This window comes from Hibiscus syriacus, unplaced genomic scaffold (assembly GCF_006381635.1).
Source record: "Hibiscus syriacus cultivar Baekdansim isolate YM2019G1 unplaced genomic scaffold, ASM638163v2 tig00002799_pilon, whole genome shotgun sequence".
Lineage (NCBI taxonomy): Eukaryota > Viridiplantae > Streptophyta > Magnoliopsida > Malvales > Malvaceae > Hibiscus > Hibiscus syriacus.
In genome coordinates this window covers 1,039,645-1,067,586 of record NW_024061945.1, presented here as the reverse complement: position 1 = coordinate 1,067,586, position 27,942 = coordinate 1,039,645, and the positions used below count along the sequence as shown (strand labels likewise).

Below are 27,942 nucleotides of genomic sequence, written 5' to 3'. Positions count from 1 at the left end.
GAGAAAGACTTGATGAATTTACAAACTTTGGTTGAATATCTATTGTTAAGAAGTTCATAACCCAGAGTTGATTGGATAGTCCTATTGAGAATGACATAATGAACTTACCGCTAGAAAGGTTGAGTTTTATATAAACTCTTAATCAATTCAAATCTAGAAGTTTGGATGGTTCTAGTGAGAATGACTTATTGAATTTACAAAATAATGAGGTTGAATATTTATTCTTAATAACTTCTTATCTCAGAGTTTGGGTGGTTTATTAAAATAAACTTGAAGAAAGTCACCGTACCTATGTGAGGTTGAGTTGTTGTATAAGCTCTTAATTATTTCATAGCCCTGTTATGGGTAGTTTATATCGAGATAAACCTGATGAAATAGCATACGTAAGTGAGAAGGGTTAGCCACCTACTATGAAAAACGATGGGCCATTTTTCTAGTACATTTACTAGAATCCTGAGGTAAGATGGTCCAATATATACTTTTGTATATATATATCTTACATATCAAGGACTTTGTTGGATGAACGGGTTAGTTGTGTGTTATGAGTTTACCCCTCTCTTAGAAAGTTCAAGACTAGTTTCATTTGTTTAAGAGAATGACTGCTCATCATCACTATGTACTAGTTCAAGATACGTTCAGTAGTCCTTAAGCAACTAAGCTCGTTATTGCTCTTCTGGAAAGATTGTTTTCGAGTTTCAGAAGAATTCTTTCATATTAGTGAGGAATGTTGGTAATGCTAAATCCCACATTGAGTGAGAAATACATTGGGATTGGGTATTTAAGGTTTACATTCTCCACTCCCTTATTGAGTGATAGAGAACAAGGGGGCTTCTCACGCACTGCTGTCACCGCCTTCCGTCCGTCTTCGGCTCATTCTCATTCTCGTGGACATGGACGTGGTTGTTATCGTGGTCGTGATCATGGTCGTGGAAAATACGTGTCTTCGACACGTCCGCACAAAAACTATCTTTTTAGATAAATTTCGTAAGAAATTTTTCTCTGAAAGAATAAATAAAAAAATGGAAAAGAATTTTTTTGGTATTTATAGGATACCATGTATGTTCGAATTTTATAAAGAGTAACAGCTGGGATTAATTAGATTTAAAATTCAAACAGTCAGTGTCTGAATTCAAATTTGTAAACGTTAGATGAAGTTGAACTAATATCAGGCTATGTTCAGGACGTTTTACATAATGAATACAAGAGTTACAAAGCTTTAAAACAAGAGTTACAAAGCTTTATTGCATGAGTTACAAATGGCTGGATTTAAATCCACGAACCTAGACAGAAATGAGGCCAAATTCATTCATTTTTATAGCAGCTTTAGACAAAGAATTAATGCATATATAAAATCAGAATGTACGGAATTTGGAGCGACCTTGCTAACCTTGGGGGGATGATCCGCCTATTGGAACAATTACACACATTGGGGCAAATTAGTTTCTAAGGCAGTGGTTTTCACCACGACACGATTTCGGTTTATTTAAGTTATTTATTTTACAGTCAGTGCTAAAGGTGTAATTTTGCAGTCAATATTACCAATAAGTTTATCTCACAAGCACTTGACTTGTGGGATTAAAAGAGTAATCTTTGTTTTATCTATAAATTTTTGTTGGTGTTTTTTCTAGATTGGTCGGCTTCCAATGGATTGGGCAAAATGGGTGAATCCCCTCGTATATTCTAGTAAGATTAAAGTTGTGGGTCGATGTATAGCTGCTCCAGAAACACCTAGTATAATGCAAGAAATCATGTTATTTGTAAGGTAAGGTTTTGATTATCTTTATTCGTATTGATTGTAATATGTAGCGTGACCAACTAAGTTGTCATATTTTGTCGTGTTTGGCAGCATCTACATTCACAGTTCAGTATTTGAATCGAGTGACAATTCTCCCTGGATGTTTAATGCACCTTGGAGTATATGCTTAGTCCTTTGCTTGATCTGTTCAGATACCTTGAAATAAAACCATGCCAGAAGGTACTCATTCCCCCAATCCTCTGGTTTGATGATACTTTATGGTTTTTGCCATAACATTGCTGTGAATTCTTATGTGATTCCTTCTGCTGTTTTTGTTGATTTACCACCAGGCTGCCTTCATATAGAAGTATGTTCAATTACCTCTTAATTGAGTTACAAACCCTAATTGTATAAATAATTTTTAACAATAACACGAGAGTTATTTTTAATATAGATGGTGTTAGGTTAAACCAGACTTATTTGTTTCCAGAGCACTCTCGTTCATCATTTTATGGTAGTGTTTAAAATATTTATTTCTACGTAGCATAGTGTTACAAATATTACATTTCTTGTCGTCTTCGAATTTATTCTGAAATTATTAATTAAAGGCTTTATGCAGCCCATCCTACCTACTTTTTTCAATGATAATACGTCCAAGAAATTTTGACAGCCTAGGATTAAGAATTTTATCAAAAGATCGAAAAGTAAAACATAAAATGAAATCAGGTATTAATTATTATGAATGCTCCCTAAACACTTTAAAAATCACAAAGTGGTCCCAAACACTTTACAACTAAACTCTAGTATATTTGATAAGTATTTATTTGATCTGTTCATTAAGTTTGTTTTGTATTGAATAATGTTTTATTGAATTTTAGTTTTTACATGTGCATACGAACTTTTAGAAAACAAAAATCACATTATCAAACTAATTAATTCATTAATAGGCATATAATAATGATTATTAACATGTTGATAGATTATATTATTTTTTTTATTAAGCTAAGGTAATTACTAAGCAGTATCTGTTCTAAATACTCTCAATCATTTAACAATGAACGCTCAATCACCCTACTGCAGTCGTTGGTGCTCGAATCCGTGACTTCTAAGAAACAACAACAATTCCTCTAACTGAGAGTAATTGCATGCAGAGTCTGCACAATCAAAGCCCAAATCTTCACAGGGCTTATTGCATTTGCGACATCGAAGATAATAATGAGGATTGCGTACAAAAGTAAGAGGATGTGGTGGTGGCTTTCTGCTTTGTACATGCTTCCAGGTTTGTGTCATAACCATTTTTAGGTGGAATAATTATTTATTGTTTAAAAACGGTTACGACTTTTAATTTTAGAAAATTGGCGGTTTTGAATTGATTTGGAATAAATTGGAAAGAATCTCCATCGACCTTTGTGTTAGGTAGGTCGAATACCTAAAAACGTCTTTGAAAACAATTTTTTTAAAAAAATTGTTTTTAAGGCAAAAAGTTGGTCTGCGTTTACAAAGATTCGATTAAAACGGGTTCGGGAGTCGGTTACGTGTAGGGAATGATTAGCACCCCCACAACTCCAAAAATTGGTACTGTTTCGCCTACACGTTGTCATAAATAGTGGAAATCATGAATTGAATAAAAAGTTAAAATATGATTCGTTTATTGAAATTTAATTAATTTGCTTCGAATTAGTTATTTAAAGAAAATCCTTTTACACAATTAACATTTATAAACTTAAAAGACCAAAATAGCATAACGAAAACTTAAGGGATTAAATAGCAAAACCTGGAATTTAAAGAACTAAAATATAAAATCATAAACTTAAATGACTAAAATAGAAAAAACAAACATTTAAGGGACTAAAATAACACTTATAAAAAATAGAATCAAAATTACCAATATTAGAAAAGTACATGTACAAAAAATGTAAATAATTCATAAATAATAATTAATCCTAAATGCCCAAATATTGCCCAAACAATTTAACATGAAAATATACATCTTAATTATAAATAAAATAAGAAACGATGGCTCATGCTTAAATAAAACCATAAAACATTTAAAGGTAAATAGGGGCGAAAATACAATATAATCAACATAGGAAATCAAAACAAAAAAATATTAACAGTTTCATTGATGATAAGGATATGAAAATTACAAACCATGGAGGGTCTGCTTCCCAAATATTCCATACGTGAAGCATTAAAAAATTTGCTTGGTATTTGGCCAAGAAACCAAACAATGCACGGTGAGAACCCCTCCCTTTTCTTTTCTTCTCCTTTTAATGTTTTTTTTTCTCTATTTTTTCTTTCACCCCAATTCTCCTCCCTCTCACTCGTATACTTTTCTCTTCCTCTCAATGGTGGTTGCATGTGATGTACTCATGATGTTTTTTGGTGGAGAATGATTAGGTTTAGTGGGTATAGTGGAGTAGGTATTTTGAGTGGGATTTAGTGGTGGATTGAGTGGGTTTGAGTGGTGGTGGTTTGAGTGGGTTTTAGTGGTGGATAGTGGGTAGGTATTTGGTTTATTTAGTGGTTTAGGTTATAATTAATAATTAATAATAAATAATAATATTTTTTAAATCTGAACAAAAATGGGTGTCTACAGCTGTCCCTCTTTGCACATTCTTGTATTAATAAGAATAGGGCAAAGACAAAAAAGACAACCAGTTTTTGTCTAGTTTTCTTTTTTGGTTTTGAAGACTTGATATGTTTGATTTGGAGGATGACACTGCTCATACATGATGAAGAGTTTGGGTCGTCTAAGGATGATAACACGGTTCGTACGTGATGAAGACGACTGGTTATATAAGGATGATGATATGGTTCCTACGTGATGAGGACGACTAGTCGAGGGATGACACGGTTCCTATGTGATGAGGACGGTTGGTTATCTAAGGTTGACACGGCTCCTACGTGATGAGGAGATCTGATCAGTGGATGACAATGTTTGTTGTGTCACTAAGTCGATCCATTGGGCACGATATCCTTCTTTGTGAAGTTGAAATCGTGTGTAGGTCCTTCCTCATGAAGTTGAGCTTTGAGTTGGATATCTTTCGTCGTGAAGTTGAAATCCACGCTTGTAAATTGCATCTCTTTCGAGTTCAATATCTTTCATTGTGAAGTTGAAATTGACTCTGAATAAAATTGATTTTTCATTATTGTGTCATAGATGACTCATTCATCGTGAAGTTGGGTCAATCTTTTGGGTACGATATCCTTCGTTGTGAAGTTGAAATCGTGAATGACTCATTAGATGTGAAGTTGAGCTTTGAATTGGATGTCATTCGTTGTGAAGTTAAAATCCAATCTTGTAAATTGCATCACTTTCGAGTTCAATATCTTTCGTTGTGAAGTTGAAATTGACTTTGAATAAAACTAGTTTTTCATTGTTGTGTCACAGATAACTCATTAGTCGTGAAGTTTGGTAAATCTTTTGGGCACGATATCCTTCTTCATGAAGTTGAAATCGTGGATGGCTCCTTCGTTGTGAAGTTAAGCTTTGAATTGGATGTCCTTCATTGTGAAGTGGAAATCCAATCTTGTGCTTCACCAAATCGGCTTTGAGTTGGATATCCTTCGTTGTGAAGTTGAAATCCAATATTGTTTCACCAAATTGGCTTTGAGTTGGATATCCTTCGTTGTGAAGTTGAAATCCAAGTATTGCTTCACCAAATCGGCTTTGAGTTGGATATCCTTCGTTGTGAAGTTGAAATCCAAGCTTGTGTAAGTTTCACCAAATTGGTTTTGAGTTAGATATCCTTCGTTGTCAAGTTGAAATCCAATCTTGTGCTTCACCAAATCGGCTTTGAGTTGGATATCCTTCGTTGTGAAGTTGAAATCCAATCTTCTGCTTCACTAAATTGGCTTTGAGTTGGATATCCTTCGTTGTGAAGTTGAAATCCAATCTTGAAAACTTTAACTGGAAACTAGCCCTTCTGCGTTGAGTTAAGCTAAACTGGATCCGTTCTGAATTGACTCTCGAACTTTCCTTAGGTCAAATTGTTTGAGGTGTAGCTCATCACCGCTGAGTTAAGCAACCACCATCGAATTTTTTTAAAAAAACTCTATTGAATCAAGTATCTTTCGCCTTGAAGTTGAAACTTGACTCTAAAGCTGCAAAAATTATGTATGCAAAAAATGATAAATATGATGCTCTTAAGTATGTCTAAGATGTATGCAAAATGAATTAGTTCTTGTTTTATCTCTTAGATGGAGCCTTATTCTCTGTCTGCTTGTTCCTGCATGTGGAGGAAAGGCCTTCAGAAGATCTAATTGTTCGCATCAGGATGTTGAATCCCCAAAGATGCCCCAATATTCGATGTTGAATCTCTAAAGATGCCTCAACATTTGACGTTGAATCTTTAAAGATGGCCCAACATTTGATGTTGAATCTTCAAAGATGCCCCAACATTTGATGTTGAATCTTCAAAGATGTCCCCAATGTTCCTCATTTCTTGCTTCAACACTGATTCTAAACATGAACTTTATGTCTAAGAGCCACATGTCAAATACCAAGATCTATTCCAAATAGATTATCTTGTTTGAAAAGTGTTTTTCTTCTTCTTTTATTTTCAAGATCTGAAAATATCGATTAGAAGATTTTTTTTTAAATGTTTAATCAAATATTTGAAAATATTGTCTCTTTCTAGGTTTTACAATTGACAAATCATAAAACAAGAGTTCATTGGATATCAAAGAATTAATTACACTATTAATCCTTCAATAAATTATAGTTATTTGACAAGTGTTAAGATCAAAGCTATCTTTGGACATGGTAAGGAAAAAAAAGTCTCAGATTATTATGTTTGATCAAAAGTTTGACATTCTTGTTTCTTTGATGCTTACTGATTTAATGGGGTAGCTTGTATGCTCTTATACTGGAAGTGTTCTTCGACTCCCAGCTCTTATAGTTACAATCATATTGTGTCAAGGAATTTGTGCGATCGCCTCAGCTACACAATTTTTTTATTCGAGTCACCTTTTCAGGTTTTCGACTCGAATCCTCCTTTGGTTTCAAGACATCATTCAGAATTTACGTCTTAAACCCCCTTTTGTTATTTTTCTCTATCATGCATTAAAGATTTTAGAAAACTTTTTGCAAATAAAGATTAATCCTGATGAGTGAGATGAAATTTGAAGATAGTCTCTTCTGTTTAAAAATCCATGTATGATTAGAAGAGACTTTTAAGGCATGCAACGTAGGCCATGGTTTATGGTTATGAAAGAAATGTATAAGTAGGCACAAACAAGTGTTTAATGGTTATCAAACCAAGGATCAATTCATTCTAATGCCTTCAATCCTGCATTGCTCAATTTGAATCTGCTCTTATGTGTTTCTTTTGATTTTCTCTGGATGCTCCATGATCTTCGAGTGAAGTGATTCTGGAATGATTATGCTTGACCAATCTCATAGTTTGAAGCCTGATGCACCATTTGACTTGAGGGAATCTTTGCATGTGTTTCTTATCTTTTTTTTTTCACTTTTTCATTTGTTTTTGTTATTTTATTTTATTTTCTCTTTGTTTTTCCTTTTTTTCTTTCTTTTTTGCTTCTTTTCTCGTTTTGTTCTGATTAGATTTTTGCTCTTGGCATTTGTTCACATTTTGATATCTCCTCTGGATTGATATCTTCACTCATGTGAGCATATTTCTTCCACCTTGCCCCAGGTGTGGAGGGTGATCCTTGGTTATGGTTGAATCAGAAGAAAAATACTATAGGCTCAAAAGGGGACAACAAGGGATATATATATACATATATGGATAAATGAAACAAACCCGTTCATCATCTCATACAAAAAAGTCCTCGCAGAAGAGGTATCCCCAGGGGGATAGATTTTTCAGGAATAATTTTTATTCATATGAAAACAATGCATGATAGAATTATTTTGAATTAATTTTTCTTTCTGCTTCTTGCTCCCACTATGTCTCAATGTTCACGCTCCTTGCGAGATGCCCCAAGTTGTGTCTTAGAAGAAGGATTATATTCAAATGAACATCTTATACTCAATGCCTTAGGTTTTCTTGGTATAAAATGTCAGTTTTGCTTCTAAAAAGATGATGGTGTGACTTTATTGACTCAAAGGTATGACTCTTTGTATCTCCATGAATTATTCTGGGTAAAGAATCGAGGGATTTTGTTTTGTTTTAGATAGGATAAGAAAGGTATGATCTTGTCATAGGTCAAAAATCTATAATTCTTGAAGAATTAAAAGAATTCTTAATTCATTTAATATTCGAAGAACTAAAGATTACAACTCATTCAATTATTCCACCTTAGAAGGTAGCATAAATTCAATCGTTTAAAAGATTAAACAAATATGAAAGACATAATAAAAACATGTTCAAACAAAACAATGCTCTCTTTGTAATGTGGTAGATGTCATGCCCCCATCCTTCTTCGATTGTCCATGCCCCAGAATCCATCAGGTTATGGATCTTTGCGTTTCAATGCCTTACAGTTTTCAGCAGAATGTCTGGAACTTCCTATGTGGTAGTTGTACACGATATCAACATCGTAACCTTTAGGATATGGGGACTCTTTTCTCAGATCATCTTGACAGGCTCAATCCTACAAGTAGCTGATCATGCTTAATCCTACAAGTAGCTGATCATGCTTCCACTGTACTAATTTCAGCTTTTTCTTTAATTATTCAAATCTTGCTTCCATGTGATGTCACGTGGTTAAGACCATTTCATCGAATTCTTCATGAAGTAATTTCATATTTATGAAAATGCTAAAAATGAAATGTAAATGCAAAATGAAAAATACATGAAATGTTTGAAGCATTGATCCGAAAACATGTTTGTTATTATAAATAATCTTTATTTGGACAAAAGTGTTATTTCTTAAGAGACAAAAAAAATCCTGACAGCTTATGACATATTGACTAGTCTTTTGCCTTCGTCTGTCACCGGTTAAATACCCTGTCAAACCTCTCCGACTTCTCTGGCTAAACCGTGCAAGTGACGAGCTACTCTTTGTACTTGTTCCCAGAAGTATCGAATAAATGCATCTCTGGATTTCATCCTTTGTTGAGCATGTTCTTTAATGTAAACACCATTGGAGCTCTCCATCGGTAGGAGCTATCCGAAGTTCATTTGTCTATTTCTTGAATTCGTCAGCAATGACCTCCAATTTCAACTATCGCTTTGCCATCTTGTTCTTGTTGTCTTTGAAGGGACCTTCCAGGACAGTAACCTTTTTCTCGTCTTGCCTCTGCAACCTTTGCCAAGCCATTTTTGAAAAGTTGACTTTTGATGTCCTTGATTATGGGCACCACGTCTTCTTGATTGAATGTGACACCTAGTTATCTTGTAGATTGTCCTCCTTTTCATCTCTTGTATTACAACCCCTTTGTCTATTAATGCAAATTATTTATGTTTAACGAAAACGTTTTTGTGGATCAACACCTCTTGCATTATGTTATGACAATGCAAATGCAATGTAGAGAATGATGAAAAAATGACACAAACAAAAGAAGGAAGATAAGTTAATGTACGCAAACAAAAAAAAAGTGAAATTAGTTAGTACATGTAAGACAATTGGTACAGATAAAAATGTCATTCAAAGATGAATATAACACCTACCCGTCATGATATCTACCCGAGCATGCTTTTATTAGATAGTAATCCTACCCAAACATGCTTTCTACCCACAATGATGTATTTACAATAAATTAATCCTAACCGCATGGTATCTAGTTCACATGTTGTTATTCAATAGAATTTAAAGCAAAAGGAAAGGTTAAGAAATGCTCTTCCTTTGTGTACACTTAATTTGGCTACCTACTGACGGACAGAGGTTCGGTATGACTATACCTATGGTGATTGTTCTATGGTTCACTATATGTATTGTTTCGGCTTTATGAGGAAGGTACTTGAATTGTCCTTGATGTCGGTGCCCCCTTGGGCTTCTAAACCCTCGATCCTCACCCATTACAGGTTTCGAGCGGAACGAGTTCAATTCGAGAGGATATATTCCCTTATGTCCACACGGAGAATAAATTCACATGAAGACATAAGGTATATGAATCCCGAAGATTACTTGCTAGGCCCGCACAAAGAATAAATTCTCACGAAGGTGTCGCTTTCACCCCCACTTAGAAAGGGTTCAGAGTTCGGTATATAGCTTATGTTATGCAAATGCTCGTGATGTGTGTAAGGAAAAACCCTTTGACTCGAAAGGAAAACGAAACCACTCGACAAAAACTTGGACAGATCTGAAAGCAAAGATTCAAATGTTAGTATGACAATAAAAAAATGAAGCAATTAAAACTTCAATAAATGAATCATAAGTTAACTAAATACTTGAACTCATAATTTCCACCACAACGACAATGTGTAAACGACTAACATCCTGACTCTCTAAAAAATCCCAAGTTGTCATAACCATTTTTAGGTGGAACAATTATTTATTGTTTAAAAATGGTTACGACTTTTAATTTTAGAAAAATTACTGGTTTTGAATTGATTTGGAATAAATTGGAAAGAGTCGTCATCGACCTTTTTGTTAGGTAGGTCGAATGAAAAAAGCTGGTCTGCGTTTACAAAGATTCGATTAAAACGGGTTCGGGAGTCGGTTATGTGTGGGAAATGATTAACAACCCCACAACGCCCAAAATTGGTACTGTGTCGCCTACATGTTATCGTAAATAGTGGAAATCATGAATTGAATAAAAAGTTAAAATATGATATGTTTATTGAAATTTAAATAATTTGCTTCGAATTAATTATTTAAAGAAAATTCTTTTAAACAATTGACATTTATAAACTTAAAAGACCAAAATAGTATAACGAAAACTTAAGAGATTAAATAGCAAAAACAGGAATTTAAAGGACTAAAATATAAAATCAAAAACTTAAATGACTAAAATAGCAAAAAAAACATTTAAGGGACTAAAATAATAATTATAAAAAAATAAATTCAAAATTTCCAATATTAAAAAGTACATGTACTAAAAATGAAAATAATTCATAAATAATAATTAATCCTAAATGCTCATATAATGACTAAAAAATAACTAAAAAAATTGGGACCAAAATCAAACATTAATAAACATACAACAGTCAACCATATAAGGACTAAAACAATCTAGCATGAAAATATATATCTTAATTATAAATAAAATAAGAAACGATAGCTCATGCTTAAATAAAACCATAAAACATTTAAAGGTAAATAGGGACGAAAATACAATATAATCAACATAGGAAATCAAAACGAAAAAATATTAAAAGTTTCATTGATGATAAAGATATGAAAATTACAAACCACGGTCTGCTTCACAAATATTCCATACCTGAAGCATTAAAAAATTTGCTTGGTATTTGGCCAAGAAACCAAACAATGCACGGTGAGAACCCTCCCTTTTCTTTTCTCCTCCTTATGTTTTTTTCTCTATTTTTTCTTTCACCCCAGTTCTCCTCCCTCTCACCCGGATGCTTTTCTCTTCCTCTCAATGATGGTTGCATGTGATGTATTTATGATGTTTTTTTTTTGTGGAGAATGATTAGGTTTAGTGGGTATAGTGGAGTAGGTATTTTGAGTGGATTTAGTGGTGGATTGAGTGGGTTTTAGTGGTGGATAGTGAGTAGGTATTTGGTTCATTTAGTAGTTTAGGTTATAATTAATAATTAATAATTAATAATTAATAATATTTTTTAAATCGAACAAAAATAGATGTCTACAGTTTGATAACAGACGGCTTTGAGGAACACATTCGCGATGAGCAGATAAATCACCAGTTGCCCAACGATAAAACCAGTGATTTGGATTCTTTTCTTTCTCACAGATGTCACAGCAAAGATATTCTGAATAATCATTGTTCACATGATATGTAAGCACGAGCAGATGTTCATCACACCTATATCGGATTGTAAGCGGCAATGATAAACAAAAAGCATCCACAATGAAATCACAACGCTTGCATATGTATCGGTTTGTCCATAATTTACCGCAAGGTTTGCAACACCCTTGGGACCCAGGTAAAAAGAAGAGAGGGTGTTCATGTGCTGGATGTGTGATTCTATATACTCTGTTGACCACACATGAGAGACAATCATGCTCACTACATACACCACATTTATAGGCAAAGCCACTACTCTTACTCCTGCAAGATTCGGATTTGAAAATGTAGCCGACAAGAAGGATGAGTCCTTTGTAGATGTGGATGAGACCAACGCAACTTCTTTCTGAGTGATTCAGCACAAGTTTTGTGAGATAGAAGTCACAGGAGGAGGAACAATAGTAAAATGAAGTTGAGATGAGTAGCATGCAACCATCAGAAGTCTTATCATTATCCATGAAATTGTCGCTTAATATTAGATCATGTGCATGACTGAAATGTTTTATTCTTGTCAATTTTCCACCCTCATTTTTCTCAATGACACGAGTGATGGGTTTAATGGATGCCAAATCATCATCAAGTTCCTTATGTAAATATTTTGCCTCAAGTATAACGTACCAGCCTTCTCTCATTGCACACTTCACATGAGCAATAAAATTGTATTGTTAGCAATAGTAACTCCCATGATCTATATTAACCTCGGTGTCACAAAGCTCGCAATCCCGATTCGTGAACTCATTTCCTGCGAGAAAATAGTTGTGGGAAATGGGGTGATCATGCCGTGGGACTTTGATGATAGGTGGTATTGAAACGCATTTTGGATGGATTACAAGGGAGCATGCAGAGCACATATAGGAAACATAATTCCCTTCGAGGCCACATGCATCACAAGTGAACGGAAAGGCTTCTTTACAGAACAGGCTGAATGGGTGTTGATGATATTCTCCTATAATGAAAGGTGGTTGTGTTGCACACTCCGTATTAAGAGCAAATTACAGGGTGAACAAGAATAAACAAATTTTGGATTTGTGGACATGCCTTGCAAGGTATATTTTCATGGTTGGACTGTAAAACAAGAGGGTGTCTACGATGGGAGGGGTTACTGATTTTAGAAGGTAACTCGGCACATTTAATGCGAACAGAAAACTTACACAATGCACAACAATAAAGAAATCCCCTACGTCGTGTCTGTTGGCATATGTTACAGGAGGAACGTTCACCATTAAACTGTAGAACAAGGGGATGTTGTTTGCGAAAGGATGGTTGATTTCATGGGGTAGTTGGGCACATTTCTTGGGATGTTGTCTGTGAAAGGGATGGTTGATTTCATAGGGTCGGTGGGCACATTTCCTGGGTTGTTGTTTGTGAAATGGATGGTTGATTTCATGGGGGTAGTTGGGCATATTTCTTGTGTGGGTTGAACCCACAATGAGTAAAGACATCGTTGTTATTCTTAGAGGTCACGAGTCCGAACACAAACGAATGTAACAGAACGACTGAGCGTTCATCATCAAATGATATAATCTCCTTAGCATAATCAAAAAAAAATTAAGAGGTCTAATTGGAAAAATCAAAGCATTGATGGTTAAAGTGAAAAGAATAAATAGTTAACTGGTCATACTATTAATTTACCCAAATAAGCTCCATTTGGCAACATCATGATTAAAAATTTTCTTACCTTTTTAACAGCACCTCTTTTGGCGCCTTAGTACTAAAACCTCCCAACGCGGTAAAAAAAGTTTCGCGCCAAACTTATAGTACTAAAACCTCCCAAATCCCCACATTCTCCCACCATTATTATCCCCCAAAATCCCATTTTTCTCAGTTGTATTTCTTCTTCTTCATATCTGTGTTAAGTTATTCAGGTAGAAGACAATAAGATTCAACAAGCACAATCCGCCATGGATGACAAAGTTGTTTCTGTCGTTAAGTTCCACCCCAACGGCCCCGATTCAACCCTTCCTGGACATACCGTTAGTCGAACGGTTACAGCCACTGGGTTTCGTGTTTCTACTGCCCTGATCGGCTCAGGTGGTCAGTTTGAAGGATCTGAGCCGGTTCTGACTCGAGTGAAGCACGAGCCTCTCTTGAAAGTGAAGGAAGAGCCTGGTTCGGGTCTCGAGAGTGACGCTTCCATGGAGATTAATGTGAAGGAGGAGCCTGGTTTGGGGTTTGATGGTGCAGTTCGAGTGAAGGAAGATTCAAGATCAGCGGATCCTTTTGAAGAGTCCTGCAAAACCCAGGTTAAAGAAGTTCCTCATGATCCTCCATGCGTGAAAAAGGAACCTGATTTCGAATGTTTACAGAAACAGGTTGATGTAAAGAAAGAGGTACCACGAGAGAGGAGAGTGAATGGTGTTTTAGTAGAAGACGGTGATTTTCCCGAAGACCCAGACTGGTTTTTGGTCGGAAGAACAATCGTGAATGCTGTTTCAACAACGAAAGGGAACAACAAATTGTTGCATAATGAGATTGTTTACTTCACTTTCCCTTCTCCAGGAGCCAGCCACAAGCTTCAGTCCATTGTTCGTTTTTCCACTAAGCGTTGTGGAGAGGTTAGTTTATCTCACCAGCACTTGACTTGTGGGATTAAAAGAGTAATCTTTGTTTAACCTATAATTTTTTGTTGGTGATTTCTCTAGATTGGTCGACTTCCAATGGATTGGGCAAAATGGGTGAATCCCCTTGTATATTCTAGTAAGATTAAAGTTGTTGGTCGATGTATAGCTGCTCCAGCAACACTTAGCATAATGCAAGAAATCATGTTATTTGTAAGGTAAGGTTTTGATTATCTATTTTCTTCTTGATTGTAATATGTTGTGTGACCAATTATGTTGTCATATTTTGTCATGTTTGGCAGCTTCTACATTCACAGCTCAGTATTTGAATCGAGTGACAAATCTCCCTGGATGTTTGATGCACCTTGGAGCATGGAGTATATGCTTAGTCCTTTGCTTGATCTGTTCAGATACCTTAAAATAAAACCATGCCAGAAGGTACTCATTCCCCCAATCCTCTGGTTTGATGATACTTAATGGTTTTTGCCATAACATTGTTGTGAATTCTTATGTGATTCCTTCTGCTGTTTTTTTTAATTTACCACCAGGCTGCATTCACTCCAGAGGAATTGAATTCCGGAAAGCATGTTCTCCATATAGAAGTATGTTCAGTTCCCTCTTAATTTTATGTGTTAGTTAAGCCTTAATTTTTATTGCTGATGTCTAAACTGCTTGTTCGTTTAGCAAGTGTCTGTACACATAGGTTTAACGAATTGATGCATTGTCTATTTAGTCTTTTTTAGACCAAGTTAGTTGGTGAGTGGTGTTCTTTACCCTTGATACTAACAGTTCAGGAATACGAAGTGAATAATGTATGTATGTAGCAACAGTTATGGTTGCACAACCGATGTACTTTGAACCTTTAAAATATAGTAGCCATTGTATTCTTCTAAATTCTAATGCACATCTATTAGTCTTAGACTCATATTTGCACATTAGCTTCGTTCATCGTTGATCGAGTTTGAAAGACATGAAATTGACAACGTTTGTTGATTACGACAGGATGATTATGGTGGAGTGGCTGCAGCTTTGCCTGCAGCAAAACGAAGGAGGGATTCTCAAGAGCAGAGTAAAGATGAACAAGTTATTTCGGAAGCATCTTTGAATAAGATTGTTGGTGCTGCAGATACATACAATTTGGAGGCAAGGCACTCTCAAGCATCTGGTTTGGAAATTTATTAACAAAGCACTGCTCTATGTTTTCTTATTCGTTTGCAATCTTTTAGGAAATGGAGCCTCCGTATACACTCACGTGCACGTTGAGGTCATATCAGAAACAAGCTCTCTATTGGATGTCCCAGTGGGAGAAAGGAATCGATGCTGAGAAAGCTGCACAAACTCTTCATCCATGCTGGTCTGAGTATCACATATGTGATGAGTATGTATATTGTTTTCATTGTGAACTTTGAGAAAGCATTTAGCCATCTGGTGACGTAATCTGTAACTTGACCATGCATTCTTTCTAGCAGAAGGGCTTCCTCAATCTATGTAAATGTCTTCTCTGGAGAAGCCACAATTCATTTCCCAAGTGCTAGGCAGATGGCAAGAGGAGGAGTATGTTACTCTAATCCATTTTTATTTGGGTTGGTCCTGGCAATGATATTATTTTTTGGCTCTAACTAGACGACAATATTTACAGATTCTAGCGGATGCAATGGGTCTTGGAAAGACTGTGATGACAATTGCTCTAATCCTTTCAAAGCTTGGTAAAGGAAATCCCGATAGTGAAAAAACTGTTTTGAGAAAAGCTGATGATAGCAGGACCTCGTACAAGAAAGATGCTTATGGTAATGTTCCACGCAGAGCAAAGGGAGGCACTCTTATTATTTGTCCCATGGCTTTGTTAAGCCAGTGGAAGGTAATTTCTTATTCCCTCTCGCATCAAGAGTTAAAGGATGATAGATTGTTACTTGCCTTGTGACAATAATTTTTATGTGATATCTAATGAATTCTAGTGAAATTCCCAGGATGAACTCGAAACTCACACAAGACCTGAAACTCTATCTATTTTTGTTCACTATGGTGGTGAAAGAACCAACGATCCCAGGGTGATTTCCGAGCATGATGTGGTCTTGACAACATATGGGGTCCTAACTGCTTCTTATAAAAGTGTAAGAGAATGCTTAATTCCTTTTAGCTATCTCTCTGCTGAGATGAGTTTTTACTCCAAAATATTCCGATGCATGTCTTAAATTATAAGTTACTCTTCTTTAGACTGAATAATGTTGACATTCTGATAAAGGATGCCGAGAACAGCATTTACCACCGGGTTGACTGGTATAGGGTGGTTTTAGATGAAGCTCATACAATTAAATCCTCGAAAACGATAGGAGCTCGAGCTTGCTTTGCATTGTCAGCACACTGCCGTTGGTGTCTCACTGGAACCCCGCTTCAGGTTTGCTTTAGCCCTTAATTCTTTCCTCTTCCATGATAGCGTGTGCTTAATTTGTTTTCCTCGTCGTCGTTTCCTGCAGAACAATTTGGAAGATCTCTATAGCCTTCTGTGCTTCTTGCATGTGGAACCATGGTGCAACTGGGCATGGTATAAACAAGTTCAAATAACTTTATGTACCATCTTTATGTATTTCTCTGTTCATGGTGTCATTTGCATTTATATAGGTGGAAGGCAAAGATTCAAGGGCCTTATGAGAATGGTAATCCAACAGGATTAAAATGGATCAAAGCTATATTACGGCTGCTGATGTTGAGAAGAACGAAGGAAACAAAGGATAAAGAAGGAAGGTGAGCACCTCTAAGCCCCCATTCAAACTTTTCGGTTCTTAGTTTCCGCCGACCTGAATCGTCATTCAGGATCTTGATGTTTCATGTGTTTGATGTCTTTAGGCCAATTCTTATTCTTCCTCCAACTGATATTCAAACCATTGAGTGTGAGCAATCAGAAGCTGAACGTGATTTCTATGATGCTCTATTCAAAAGATCTAAAGTATGTGTACAAACATCTTTCACACCATGTATCTATACAATTTCTTGCTTTTTCGAGTTGAGTAAGCGGGATGAAAGCTAAAACATTTCTGTTTGAACTAAACAGGTTCAATTTGATCAATTTGTTGCACAAGGCAAGGTCCTTCACAATTATGCATCCATTCTGGAGCTATTACTTCGACTGAGGCAATGTTGCAACCACCCTTTTCTTGTTATGAGGTAAGTAATGTATTTCATGAACTTTGACTGAGGCAATGTTGCAACCACCTGTTCTAACTGTTCTTTTCTGAATCCGGGGTATATGCAGTCGAGCTGATTCACAGCAGTATTCGGATTTGAACAAACTTGCAAGACGGTTCCTTGAAATTCACTCCGATTCCATTACTACAACTCAAAATGCCCCAACCAAAGCGTACATCGAAGAAGTTGTTGATGGTATTCGGAGGGGTGAAAACACAGAATGTCCAATATGCATGGAGTCTGCAGATGATCCTGTCCTCACGCCCTGTGCACACAGGATGTGCAGGGAATGTCTCCTCTCGAGTTGGCGGACTCCAACAGTCGGATTATGTCCAATCTGCAGGACAGTGCTGAAGAAAACTGACCTCATAACATGTCCAACCGAGAACAAGTTCCGGGTCGATATCGAGAGCAAGTGGAAAGAGTCATCAAAAGTTTCAAAGCTGCTAGAGTGCTTAGAACGCATTCGTCGGTCAGGCCACGGTGAAAAGAGCATCGTGTTCAGCCAATGGACATCCTTTCTAGACCTCTTGGAGATCCCATTAAAGAGAAGAGGTATCGGATTCTTAAGGTTCGATGGGAAACTGGTTCAAAAACAAAGGGAGAGAGTTCTGAGAGAGTTCAATGACACAAGAGAGAAAACGGTGAAGCCCCAACAGAAAATTTCTGATGAGTCATTGAATCAAATTCCTGTTTTAACTCTTTTTTCATGTTTGTAGGTTTTGCTGATGTCTTTGAGAGCTGGTGGGGTAGGCCTGAATCTAACTGCTGCATCTAATGTGTTCTTAATGGTAATATTACAAAACATATAGAAAACAAGAGAATCAAATTCTTCTGTTTTGATCTAAATTTGTGGTCACCCCTTTGTAGGATCCCTGGTGGAATCCTGCAGTTGAGGAACAAGCAATCATGCGAATTCATCGAATCGGACAAAAGAGAACAGTCACTGTTAGAAGGTTCATTGTTAAGGTGAGTTTCAGACTCTCAAATGTGTTCTTTCTGGGTTTGTTTCCATCAATGAACAATAACTGAGATGAACAAATGATATGATTCCAGAAAACAGTTGAAGAAAGGATGCAACAAGTTCAGGCAAGGAAGGAGAAGATGATTGCAGGTGCTTTAACTGATGAAGAAGTCAGATCAGCTAGGATTGAAGAGCTCAAAATGCTTTTCAGATGATTATGTGTCTATACACATATAACCCTCTAATTTTGTTAATGATGCACGTACTTAAGAGAGGGACTACATTGCAAACATTGCTTTTAAGGGGGGCTTCTTTTAGTAGTCCATTTGAAGCCCAATTTTGTAAATTTTGGTTATTATCAATGGCAATTATTCTCTTTTAGAAAAAAGAAATTGACTATTCAAAATCTACATTCAACAGTATTTTTTTGACTGTGTTAAAGTTGTAATATCATCAAACTAATTTTCTTAATGCAAAAAAGAAAAATAATAAATAAATTAAATTATTGAAAATCTTGTTAATAAACGTAGAAATTTATGTTAAATAAATTTATATCCTTGATTAATTTCACCTAAATTTGATAAGTATTTTTAGCTTAAAAGAAAAAAAGATATTTTAAAAAATTATTAATTAGATTAAATTTGAAATCAGTTTTATTTAAAAAAAATGTGAAATGCGCGGAATCAAACAAAAATCATAATGACACGGTAGACAATAAAAAGTAAAAGCAAAAATATGGGCCAGAAACGTGTCAGTAAGGCAAGGCTTAGAATTGACCACGTAACTGATGTCCTAACCGTTGATTAACCCCAAATATTATATGTGTGTATATACACAAGGTCTAATTTGAATTAATCCCTCTACTTCATGTAGAGAGCAAGAAGTTGGTCTGTTACTATAATTTGTTGGAAATTGATCTTTATATTATGAAAAACAATTAATTGTTCCAATTTTTGGAAAATTAAGAAAAAAATGTTTATTTCTGCAAGTTTTTTCTATAAACTTTTCAAATTTTTGTAAAGTATGAATAGGGGCGAACGAAAATGGGTCGGGGCCCCCTTAATTTTTAAAAGATAATTTAACACCTCAAAAAAAAATTAAAGATCGGTCATAAATTAAAAATGTAGAACTTATTTATCTATTTTTTTTAAAGTAGAGGAGTGAAATTCAAAATTAAATCACTATAAAAATATGATGATGAAATTTGTAGCAGCGTTTATATGAAGCGGTTACTGGGCGTGGGTGGTCTAAATCCAGTGGCGCGTGGACAGCACTGACTTAACCCATACACGGTTTTCAGCTGCAAGCTGTGGGCTTAGCTCAACCGTAAGCCGACACAGCGTTTTCCTTCTGTTGCTTAGAACAGAAGTTTTTGACCGATGAATGCCCTCTCGGCTTGGCGAGGTGGCTGGCCGGCTGGCTTGATTTTTACTTCCCTTTTGAGTCCAGCTGATAATAATGTACTTTGATTTAGGGAATATAAAATTACTTTTAAATATAAGATTAATAGAATGTAATATTACTTTTAGAATGTGTTTGGTTTACAGAATGTAAGATTATCAGTGAAATGTAAGATTACCAGGAAATATGATTACTGAGAATGTTGTATTTTGTGTTTGGTTGATTTAGCAGGAATATAAGATTATCGTGTTTGGTTAAAGGAATAAAAGATTATTCGAATGTATATTTGATCAAATTGTCTTTATTATATATTTATTTTTTTAACAAGTTGAAAAATATTTATATATTTTTTAAAAAATTTAAATTCATAAAATTTATATATATATTTTACAAAATTAAATATATAAAAGGGTTTAATGAAAGGTAAAATTTTATTTTAACAAATTTTATTTTAACACCTGAACTTTATATAAAATTTTAATTATAGATTTTTTTTGTGAATCTAAAATAGTTTAAGGATAAATTTGTAATTTAATCTTCTTAGAATTTTTATTATTCAATGACAAAATAATGATATTTTGAGAAAAAAATTTAAGGACATTTTAGTCCAAAACGCCGGTAATCAAACAATACCTAAGGAAAGGAGATAATGATATTCCCGATAATATACCTAAAAAATCTACTATTGGTAATAAAATATTACCGGGAATGAGATTCCGCCAACCAAACATAGGAATGTGGATTTCATTCCCATGGGAATCCCACATTCCTTGATCTAAACACCCCCTTATAATATTATATTATCTGTTTAGTTTGTTTAATAATATTTGGTTAGTCGAATATAAGATTACTTAGATGCATATTTTAATAAATTATCCTTGTAATATATATTTTTAAAAAATAAAAATTTAATATTAAATTATAAATATTTGAATGAAAACTCTTAAAAATATTTTAATTATTACACTATCTAAGTTTAAAGAAAAAAAATAAATTTAACATGTAATTAATATAATTCGTATATCAAACTTATAATTTTAAATAATTTTCATAACTACCATATTTATTTATATAAAATATAATATAATATAAAAATATTTTTATGATCTCGAGTGGACAAATATAATATTTTTAATGAATAACATCTATGTTTTAATAACTTAAAATTAAATATTATTTTAAATAATTATATTTTTAAAATAATAATATTTTCACCTCATAAAATTATAAAATAATTAATAACTAAACATTGAAAATATAAAATAATTTTAATTACTCAAATTTATTAATATTTTATTAAATTAAACCCTTTGAATGTTATTATTATTATTATTATTATTCTTTTGAGTAAAGCACGAATAATAAAAATTGAAAATTTCTATATGGAAAAAAATTATTTCAAGGTATTTATGTCCTAAGTGGTGAGAATTGTTCATTATTTAAGAATTTGAAGGTGATTACATTTTCAATGCTACTATTGGTAATAAATTTTTATCTCATAATGATATTTTTCGTAAACTAAACATAAGAATACAATTCCGGAAAAGATCATTCCCTTTAGTATTTTTTTAATCTAATACTTGAACTTGATATTTTTTTAAATTTAGTCCCTATTTTTTCATATTAATCTAAATTTGTTAAAAAAATTCAATTTTAGTCAAAATAAAAATAAAGTCATAAAAATAATTATGAAAATAATGGAAACTTTTAAGTTTTACATATCAATGAAATTATTTTTAAAAAGGTAAAAATAGTTTAAAAAACAGACCAATAAAAGGAATGTTCCAGAGAAAAATCAGTCAAAGTCAAAGAAAAAAAGTTGAGCCAGCTAAGCTTATCTTTTCATGTGCGATCCACTCGCCCCTCTCCTTCCTATAAAAGCCCTCCAAAAGCATTGCATCGATTGACACACCCATTCAGCGAAGAAAAAGAAATTATTTACTCTCGTCAGATATCCTAGAATCTCATCCATGTCAACCTCGCCGAAGAAAATCACCGCCACCAACGGTGGCCCATGCGGCGGCCCAGCCGACTTCAACATCGTGCTCCTGCTTCCTTAAAGATCAATCCTGTTTCCAGCTGGAACATTGCTATCCCCCTCTTATCTCCGCTCGCATCTTCTCCTCCCTCGATTGATCCGTGGGAAGAGCCACCTCGTCAAGAACAGAAGCCGCGACAGAATCAGAAAACGGAGCCTGAGAAGCTTGTGTTCAAGATGTGGCAGCATCCAGCAGCGCCGTTTTGTTGCGAGCCGGCACCGTTGGTGCCGTCGTTCGTGCCGGTTTAGTTTCATATACGAAGACGAAAAGTAGTAGTTAGATCTAACAGCGTGTGTTCGTCTTTTCGTTCAACGTACAACACGTCATCATTTTTGTATAATCTGTTCATATTATTATACTTTTTTAATAAAAAAATAGACACAGTGAGTGCATTTTCCCCATTTTACTTTGTTTTACATAAATTTTTTATTCTGTTTGGGAAGTGTGAAAATGACGGAAAATGAAAGGTAGCAAACGGAATTGATATCTCAAATCAAAGAGACAATAATAAAAGGGAACGGATTAGGTGCCGACTTGATTTGTTTTCTGGGTTTATTATTACTATGACCAGATCTGGTATGAATGGTCGTGAAAGAAATGGGCAGCATAGATAAATTGATATTATAATCAAAAGTACTTGGAAAAGTATTGTTCTACAAATTATGTAGAAATCATTATCTTAATATTTGTTTGACTTGTTTTGGAACTTGTAATCATTTGTTTATTTATGGGCATCATTGATGCAAGGTTTCACTGTTTATTTATATTTGCTTTGGATTCTTCTGTCAATAATTTGATTAACATTTAAATCCGTGAGTTACTTGATAATCGATGTCGCACTCGCACCCGAATTAATTCTGTATGTTTATGTGAAAGGAATGGCAAGGAAAACCAAGAGGATCGTTGAATGTCCAATGGAAAACATTAGCAACACTTTCAAAACTCTCATGGACTCGTACCACATTCAAATACCACCACCCAAAATCTGGTCTTTTTTTCAAATGAAGCTTAAAAGAGCCAAGTCTTCTCCTTTCTCATTCAGTTCTTGTTAGCAAAAGCCCCATTTTTAAATCCTCAATGAAATCCATTGTTTTAGCTGTTGAAACCCCAAAGTCAGAATCTTTAAAGCAGCTCAACCTCCTTCAGCAATGGTAGCGGAAATTTGTATACTCAAAATGGGAAACCAAGTAAGTTCCAATCTCAAATACGCTTTTCTTCTCGACCACGCTTCTAGAAAACACGAAACCATTGGAATCTTGTCTTTTGAAGTTGCTAACATCATGTTTTCGGAAGGCTAGATTAATTAAACAGGGTTGCTGATGTTGTCTCTAGACTTGGCAAAAAGTCTGATGAACCAACTTCGCAAGGCTTCCAACATGTTTTTGGAGATGTTATGAATGGGGTATTGATGTTAGAGAATTAGGTTTTTTAGTTGAAGACATGGAGGGAATGGTTAAGAAAATGGAAAAGTATGTTCACTTGACTGCAAAGTTGTATAATGAAATGGAGGTTTTGAATGAATCAAAACAAGGTACTAAGAAGTTTCAGACAAACCCACAGAAGGGAAGTGAGAGAAGTTTTGAGCGGAAATTGATTTGGCAGAGACAAGATGTTCGGCATCTTAAGGATGTTTCACTTTGGAACAAAAACATTTGATGAGGTTGTTGAGTTGTTGGCTAGGACTGTTTGTACAATTTTTGTTAGGATTGTTTTTGGGGAATCTTGGTTTTTGTACTTTTCGGATCGAGTTGAAGTTGTTTCGACTTTGAGGCAGTCGAAACGGGGTCTTAGTAATAGTAGTTGTAGTGTTGGGACTGGTCAGCCGGGGAATGTGTTGAAGCAACGAAAGAGTAAAATCGGGTCGAGTAGGACGGAGGATTTTGGTTTTCTTTGTGGGACTATTCCGGTAGACTTTTCACTGATTGCTGTAGTTTGAGTAGTTCAGCTTGGACAACGACCATCGATCCATGATCATGATTAACGAAGTAGTCGGATTTCAGGTTGTGGTAATGTTGCAAATGAGGGGCTGAACAGAGATCACAGACAATCCAATTGTGGTATGTTGAGTAATGCACAATTCGGTCCTAAAAGTGTAGGTTAGCTCCATATGTTACACCCTCCACCGTCGGCGGTTCCGCACTTGCCTTAAATTACGTTGATGTAATAATCGTCATCACGAAGTTGCTGCGGTACCCTCATTTGATCGGCCAAGAAGCTTGAGACGATTTGTATCAATGTTGCCAACAAGTTTGAGACTCTCTGAGGACTAATAAAAGTCCTAAAAAAAACTCAAAAACGCAATAACGGTCGAAATTCTCTTTTGAATATAACATTTATCCCTTATAATAGTAATCCAGTAATTGTTAATTAGATATGAATCTCAAGTCCTTCATCTCTATTCAACTAGACCTTTTTAGAGGTGATGGATGAGTGACGAATGAATTAAAACAATCTGTACAAACTTACAGATTGTTTTCCAAAATAAATCTAAATATGTTGACAAACAATCTACATGATCACGTATCTACCATATAGGTAGGCAAATATCGTATCATAAGAACTTAATAAACGTGCCACAAGAGTATAATAAAATATGTTGCCATAACCATTTTTTGAAAAACAATTAAGTTTAAAAACAATTATGACATTATTTAAAAAATTGGCGATTTTGAATTAATTTGAAATAAATTGAAAGGGAGTCGCTATCGACCTTTAGGTTAGGTATGTCAAATACCTAAAAACTTATTTTAAAATAATTTTAAGAAAAATCATTTTTAGACAAAAATCGGTCGACGTTATCAAAGATTCAATTTAATGGGTCTGTGAGTCGATTACGCTTGGGAATAATGGCGGAAATCATGAATTCGCATCAATAATTAAAGTATGATCCATTTATTAAAGTTAATTAATTTGCTTCAAATTATTTAGGGTAAAGTATAGTAATGGTCACTGAACATTTTGAAGCTTGCATTTAGGTCCTTCAACTTTTAAAACTTACAATACAGTCCCCCAACATTTATTCCGTTTGCAATATGGTCCCCCAACTTAAACCACCGTTAGAAAATTAGGGTAAATTATATAAATGGTCATTTAACTTTTCAGGCACTTGAATTTAGGTCCCCAACTATTAAAACTTGCAAAACAATCCTCAATTTCATTCTAAACCCCAAATTCCAAAGTTATTCAATTTCACTCTAAACCCTAAATTCTAAAATAATTCAATTAAATTCTAAACCCCAAATTGTAAAATACTTCAATTTAAGGTTTAGAATGTAATTGAATTATTTTGGAATTTAGGATTTAGAATGAAATTAAGGTGTTTTGAAATTTTGAACATGAATTTACTATTTGACAGTATCATGTTCGTGTCGCCAGAAATTTTCCATCATTTCGGTTGAGCAAAAACCATAAATGAAAATTTGGAACATTAATTGCAAACTTCCAACCATCAGTACCGTTACAACAGGGTATATTTTGTAAACAAATCACTTGCTGGGCTTCAAGAGTAAAACGCCAAGCCACAACCTAAGTGATGAGAATATGATAATACAGCTTGGAAGTAAATGTAATAAGCAAAATACATAAACAAATACATATGTGAGATTATATGAGAAGTTCTAAATCTGAACATTGCTTTTGAAAGACTGACTGAATTGCCAATTTGAAGGCACCACATTAAGTGCAGTTCGAGTCTTGCCATTACTGACTTGGACCCTGAAAGATAAGGTCTGACCATTTAGGTAGCTTAAGCTCTGCCAATTGGCACCCCAGCTCCTCAACATGCTTTCCCATTTATTGGTTTTGGAACCCTTTACCCATACCTTTGAAATCTCTCCAGCACCCCCAACGTTTGATATCAGCACCAGCTCAAAATAATTCCTTCCATTGATGGTGAATCTCATGCCTCCCTTTCTCCTGCATGTAACCCTAGAAAACAAATTATTCAGATTTGCAATGGTCAAACAGTGCTTAGTATTCAAGTTCTTTTTTTATTCTTCTTTTTTATGGCAGAATGAGAACAGTGGACATACCTCCTGTAGAGAACTGGTACAATTCCAGCCCGGTATTTCGCTATGGTCTCGAATGCGTTGAGCCATGTCGAAGTGTGGTCGGTGGATTACACCAACCACCATTGTTATTCGGTAGTGTAATTCGGAGGGCAGAAGTTGGTGGCGGTGATGGTAATGTATTTACCCTTGAGACACATTGGGGTACCTTTTTGCATCGCAAGTTATCTGATAGCAGTCTCCACATGACTTGCCGTCGTTAAACAAAACTGTGCTGAGTGGGCCGTGTTTGTTCATAACCGTCTGTGTAGAGATTGTCATAACCACAAGCTCCACCTACAAAAACCAACATATTCAATGAAATGAACCAAAAATAAGAAACTTACCCATTGTGCCGGAAGCATCACTTCCACCATAGAATGTTGCATGTACTAAGAGCCAAGTATGAGCTGCATCTGCTACATGAAATTTAGGGGGGAAATAAAAACACACAATGAGAATAGCAGTAGTAAATAGATAGGAACTCTTCATTTTCTTTTTCCTTTTACGTTGGAGAATGTAAGAAAGGATGAGTTTGATGCCACAGATGCATTTTGCCTAGATATTTATAATCAGTGATAGACCCTGCTGATAGCTTATGAAAAATTATTGATAGAGTTTTTAAATATTATGCTATTATCCTTATTCCTTAAATGATAGAATAAATCATCGTAATTCATAATGTCATATGGGAATCCTATTTTTATATTCAAACCCATGTGACAGTAGTTATAAATCTTGGTTCTGCAGTTGATAATATTTCCATGCCTTTCGTCAATCTACTACCATAAATGGTGAAATAAAGTTACTACAATTTATTCAATCTCAGGGTGAATATAAGTTTGACAAGCTAAATACTATACATCTGATTATTATTTATTTTTTCAACAACACATGTATTTATCGAAGAGATGATCATAACCTAAAATTCTCTTATGCTTGATAGCAATAAGAGAAACAAATCAAAGGGTCGCCAGCTCTAACTATTATTTCCAATAAATTCCTGGGATTATCTGTAAATTCAACGCATTATAGTTTCATGGTACGTTATTGTACAATTGAGTAGCAAATTGTCAAGCATGCAATATAAAATTGCATGAGAAAATTAAATAATTTCTAACAAAGTAAACCAGAAGACTTCTAAATATCTTCTCCCTTTTTAGATAATGTCAAATAGTAAATTCATGTTCAAAATTTCAAAACACCTTAATTTCATCTAAACCCTAAATTCCAAAATAATTCAATTACATTCTAAACCTTAAATTGAAGTATTTTATAATTTGGGGTTTAGAATTTAATTGAATTATTTTGGAATCTAGGGTTTAGAATAAAATTGAATTACTTTGGAATTTGGGGTTTAGAATAAAATTAAGGACTATTTTGCAAGTTTTAAAAGTTGGGACCTAAATTCAAGTGCCTAGAAAGTTCAATGACCATTTATATAATTTACCCTAATTTTCTAACGGTGGTTTAAGTTGGGGGACCATATTGCAAATGAAATAAATGTTGGGGGACTGTATTGCAAGTTTTAAAAGTTGGGGGACCTAAATGCAAGCTTCAGAAATGTTCAGTGACCATTACTATACTTTACCCAATTATTTATTAAGAAACATTCCTTAATTCGAGAAGAAATCACTAGATTTGCACATCCTCCAATGGGAAGGCTATCTCGTCTATTTATCCTTTATGCAAGAAATATTCCCCCTCGTCAATGTTATAAAAAAACGCAACTCGAATATAAATTAAAAATCAACATTTTTCATAAATTAAATAAATTGTTATTTAGAAACATGCATGCATCGTTTGAATAAAACAACTTAATTATCACTTTAAAAATATCTTCGATTTATTTCAAGTTCACATTTCGTTCGATTGTCGTATTGGATCACACCACTTCGATCAAACAATGCTTTCCATGCCCATTCTACGATTGTTACTTTTTAAAAATACACGAATGAAAAATCTTAACAAGCAAAGATATTTTATAAGAATTAAATTATATAATACGTAAAATATATATGCATATACACATTTGAAAAATTATGTACAAATATGGAAACAATTACCTCATATGCAAAATATTTACGCACGAAAAATACATAAATAAGTAGCAATATATATACATAAATATAACATGCACATACGTATAATAACAACATACTATAATTACAGGGGTTA

At 34.5% G+C, this 27,942-nt stretch overlaps 1 protein-coding gene and 2 pseudogenes across 1 annotated transcript; 2 read left to right on the top strand and 1 right to left on the bottom strand.

The window, feature by feature from the left end:
- Positions 1-13,459: 13,459 nt before the first annotated feature.
- LOC120151467 (DNA repair protein RAD5B-like) lies at positions 13,460-18,572 on the top strand. Its single transcript, XM_039163906.1, has 18 exons — positions 13,460-14,128; positions 14,216-14,349; positions 14,434-14,569; positions 14,680-14,733; positions 15,134-15,274; positions 15,358-15,509; positions 15,601-15,685; positions 15,771-15,989; positions 16,099-16,242; positions 16,374-16,526; positions 16,606-16,673; positions 16,751-16,873; positions 16,976-17,075; positions 17,181-17,293; positions 17,382-17,958; positions 18,034-18,105; positions 18,185-18,283; positions 18,371-18,572. The coding sequence occupies exons 1-18, from the start codon at positions 13,475-13,477 to the stop codon at positions 18,491-18,493; spliced, it is 3,147 nt and encodes a 1,048-aa protein (XP_039019837.1). The 5' UTR covers positions 13,460-13,474; the 3' UTR covers positions 18,494-18,572.
- A 3,077-nt stretch (positions 18,573-21,649) lies between these two features.
- LOC120151336 lies at positions 21,650-22,021 on the top strand (annotated as a pseudogene).
- Positions 22,022-25,231: 3,210 nt separating this feature from the next.
- On the bottom strand, positions 25,232-26,256 carry LOC120151178 (annotated as a pseudogene).
- Positions 26,257-27,942: the final 1,686 nt, after the last annotated feature.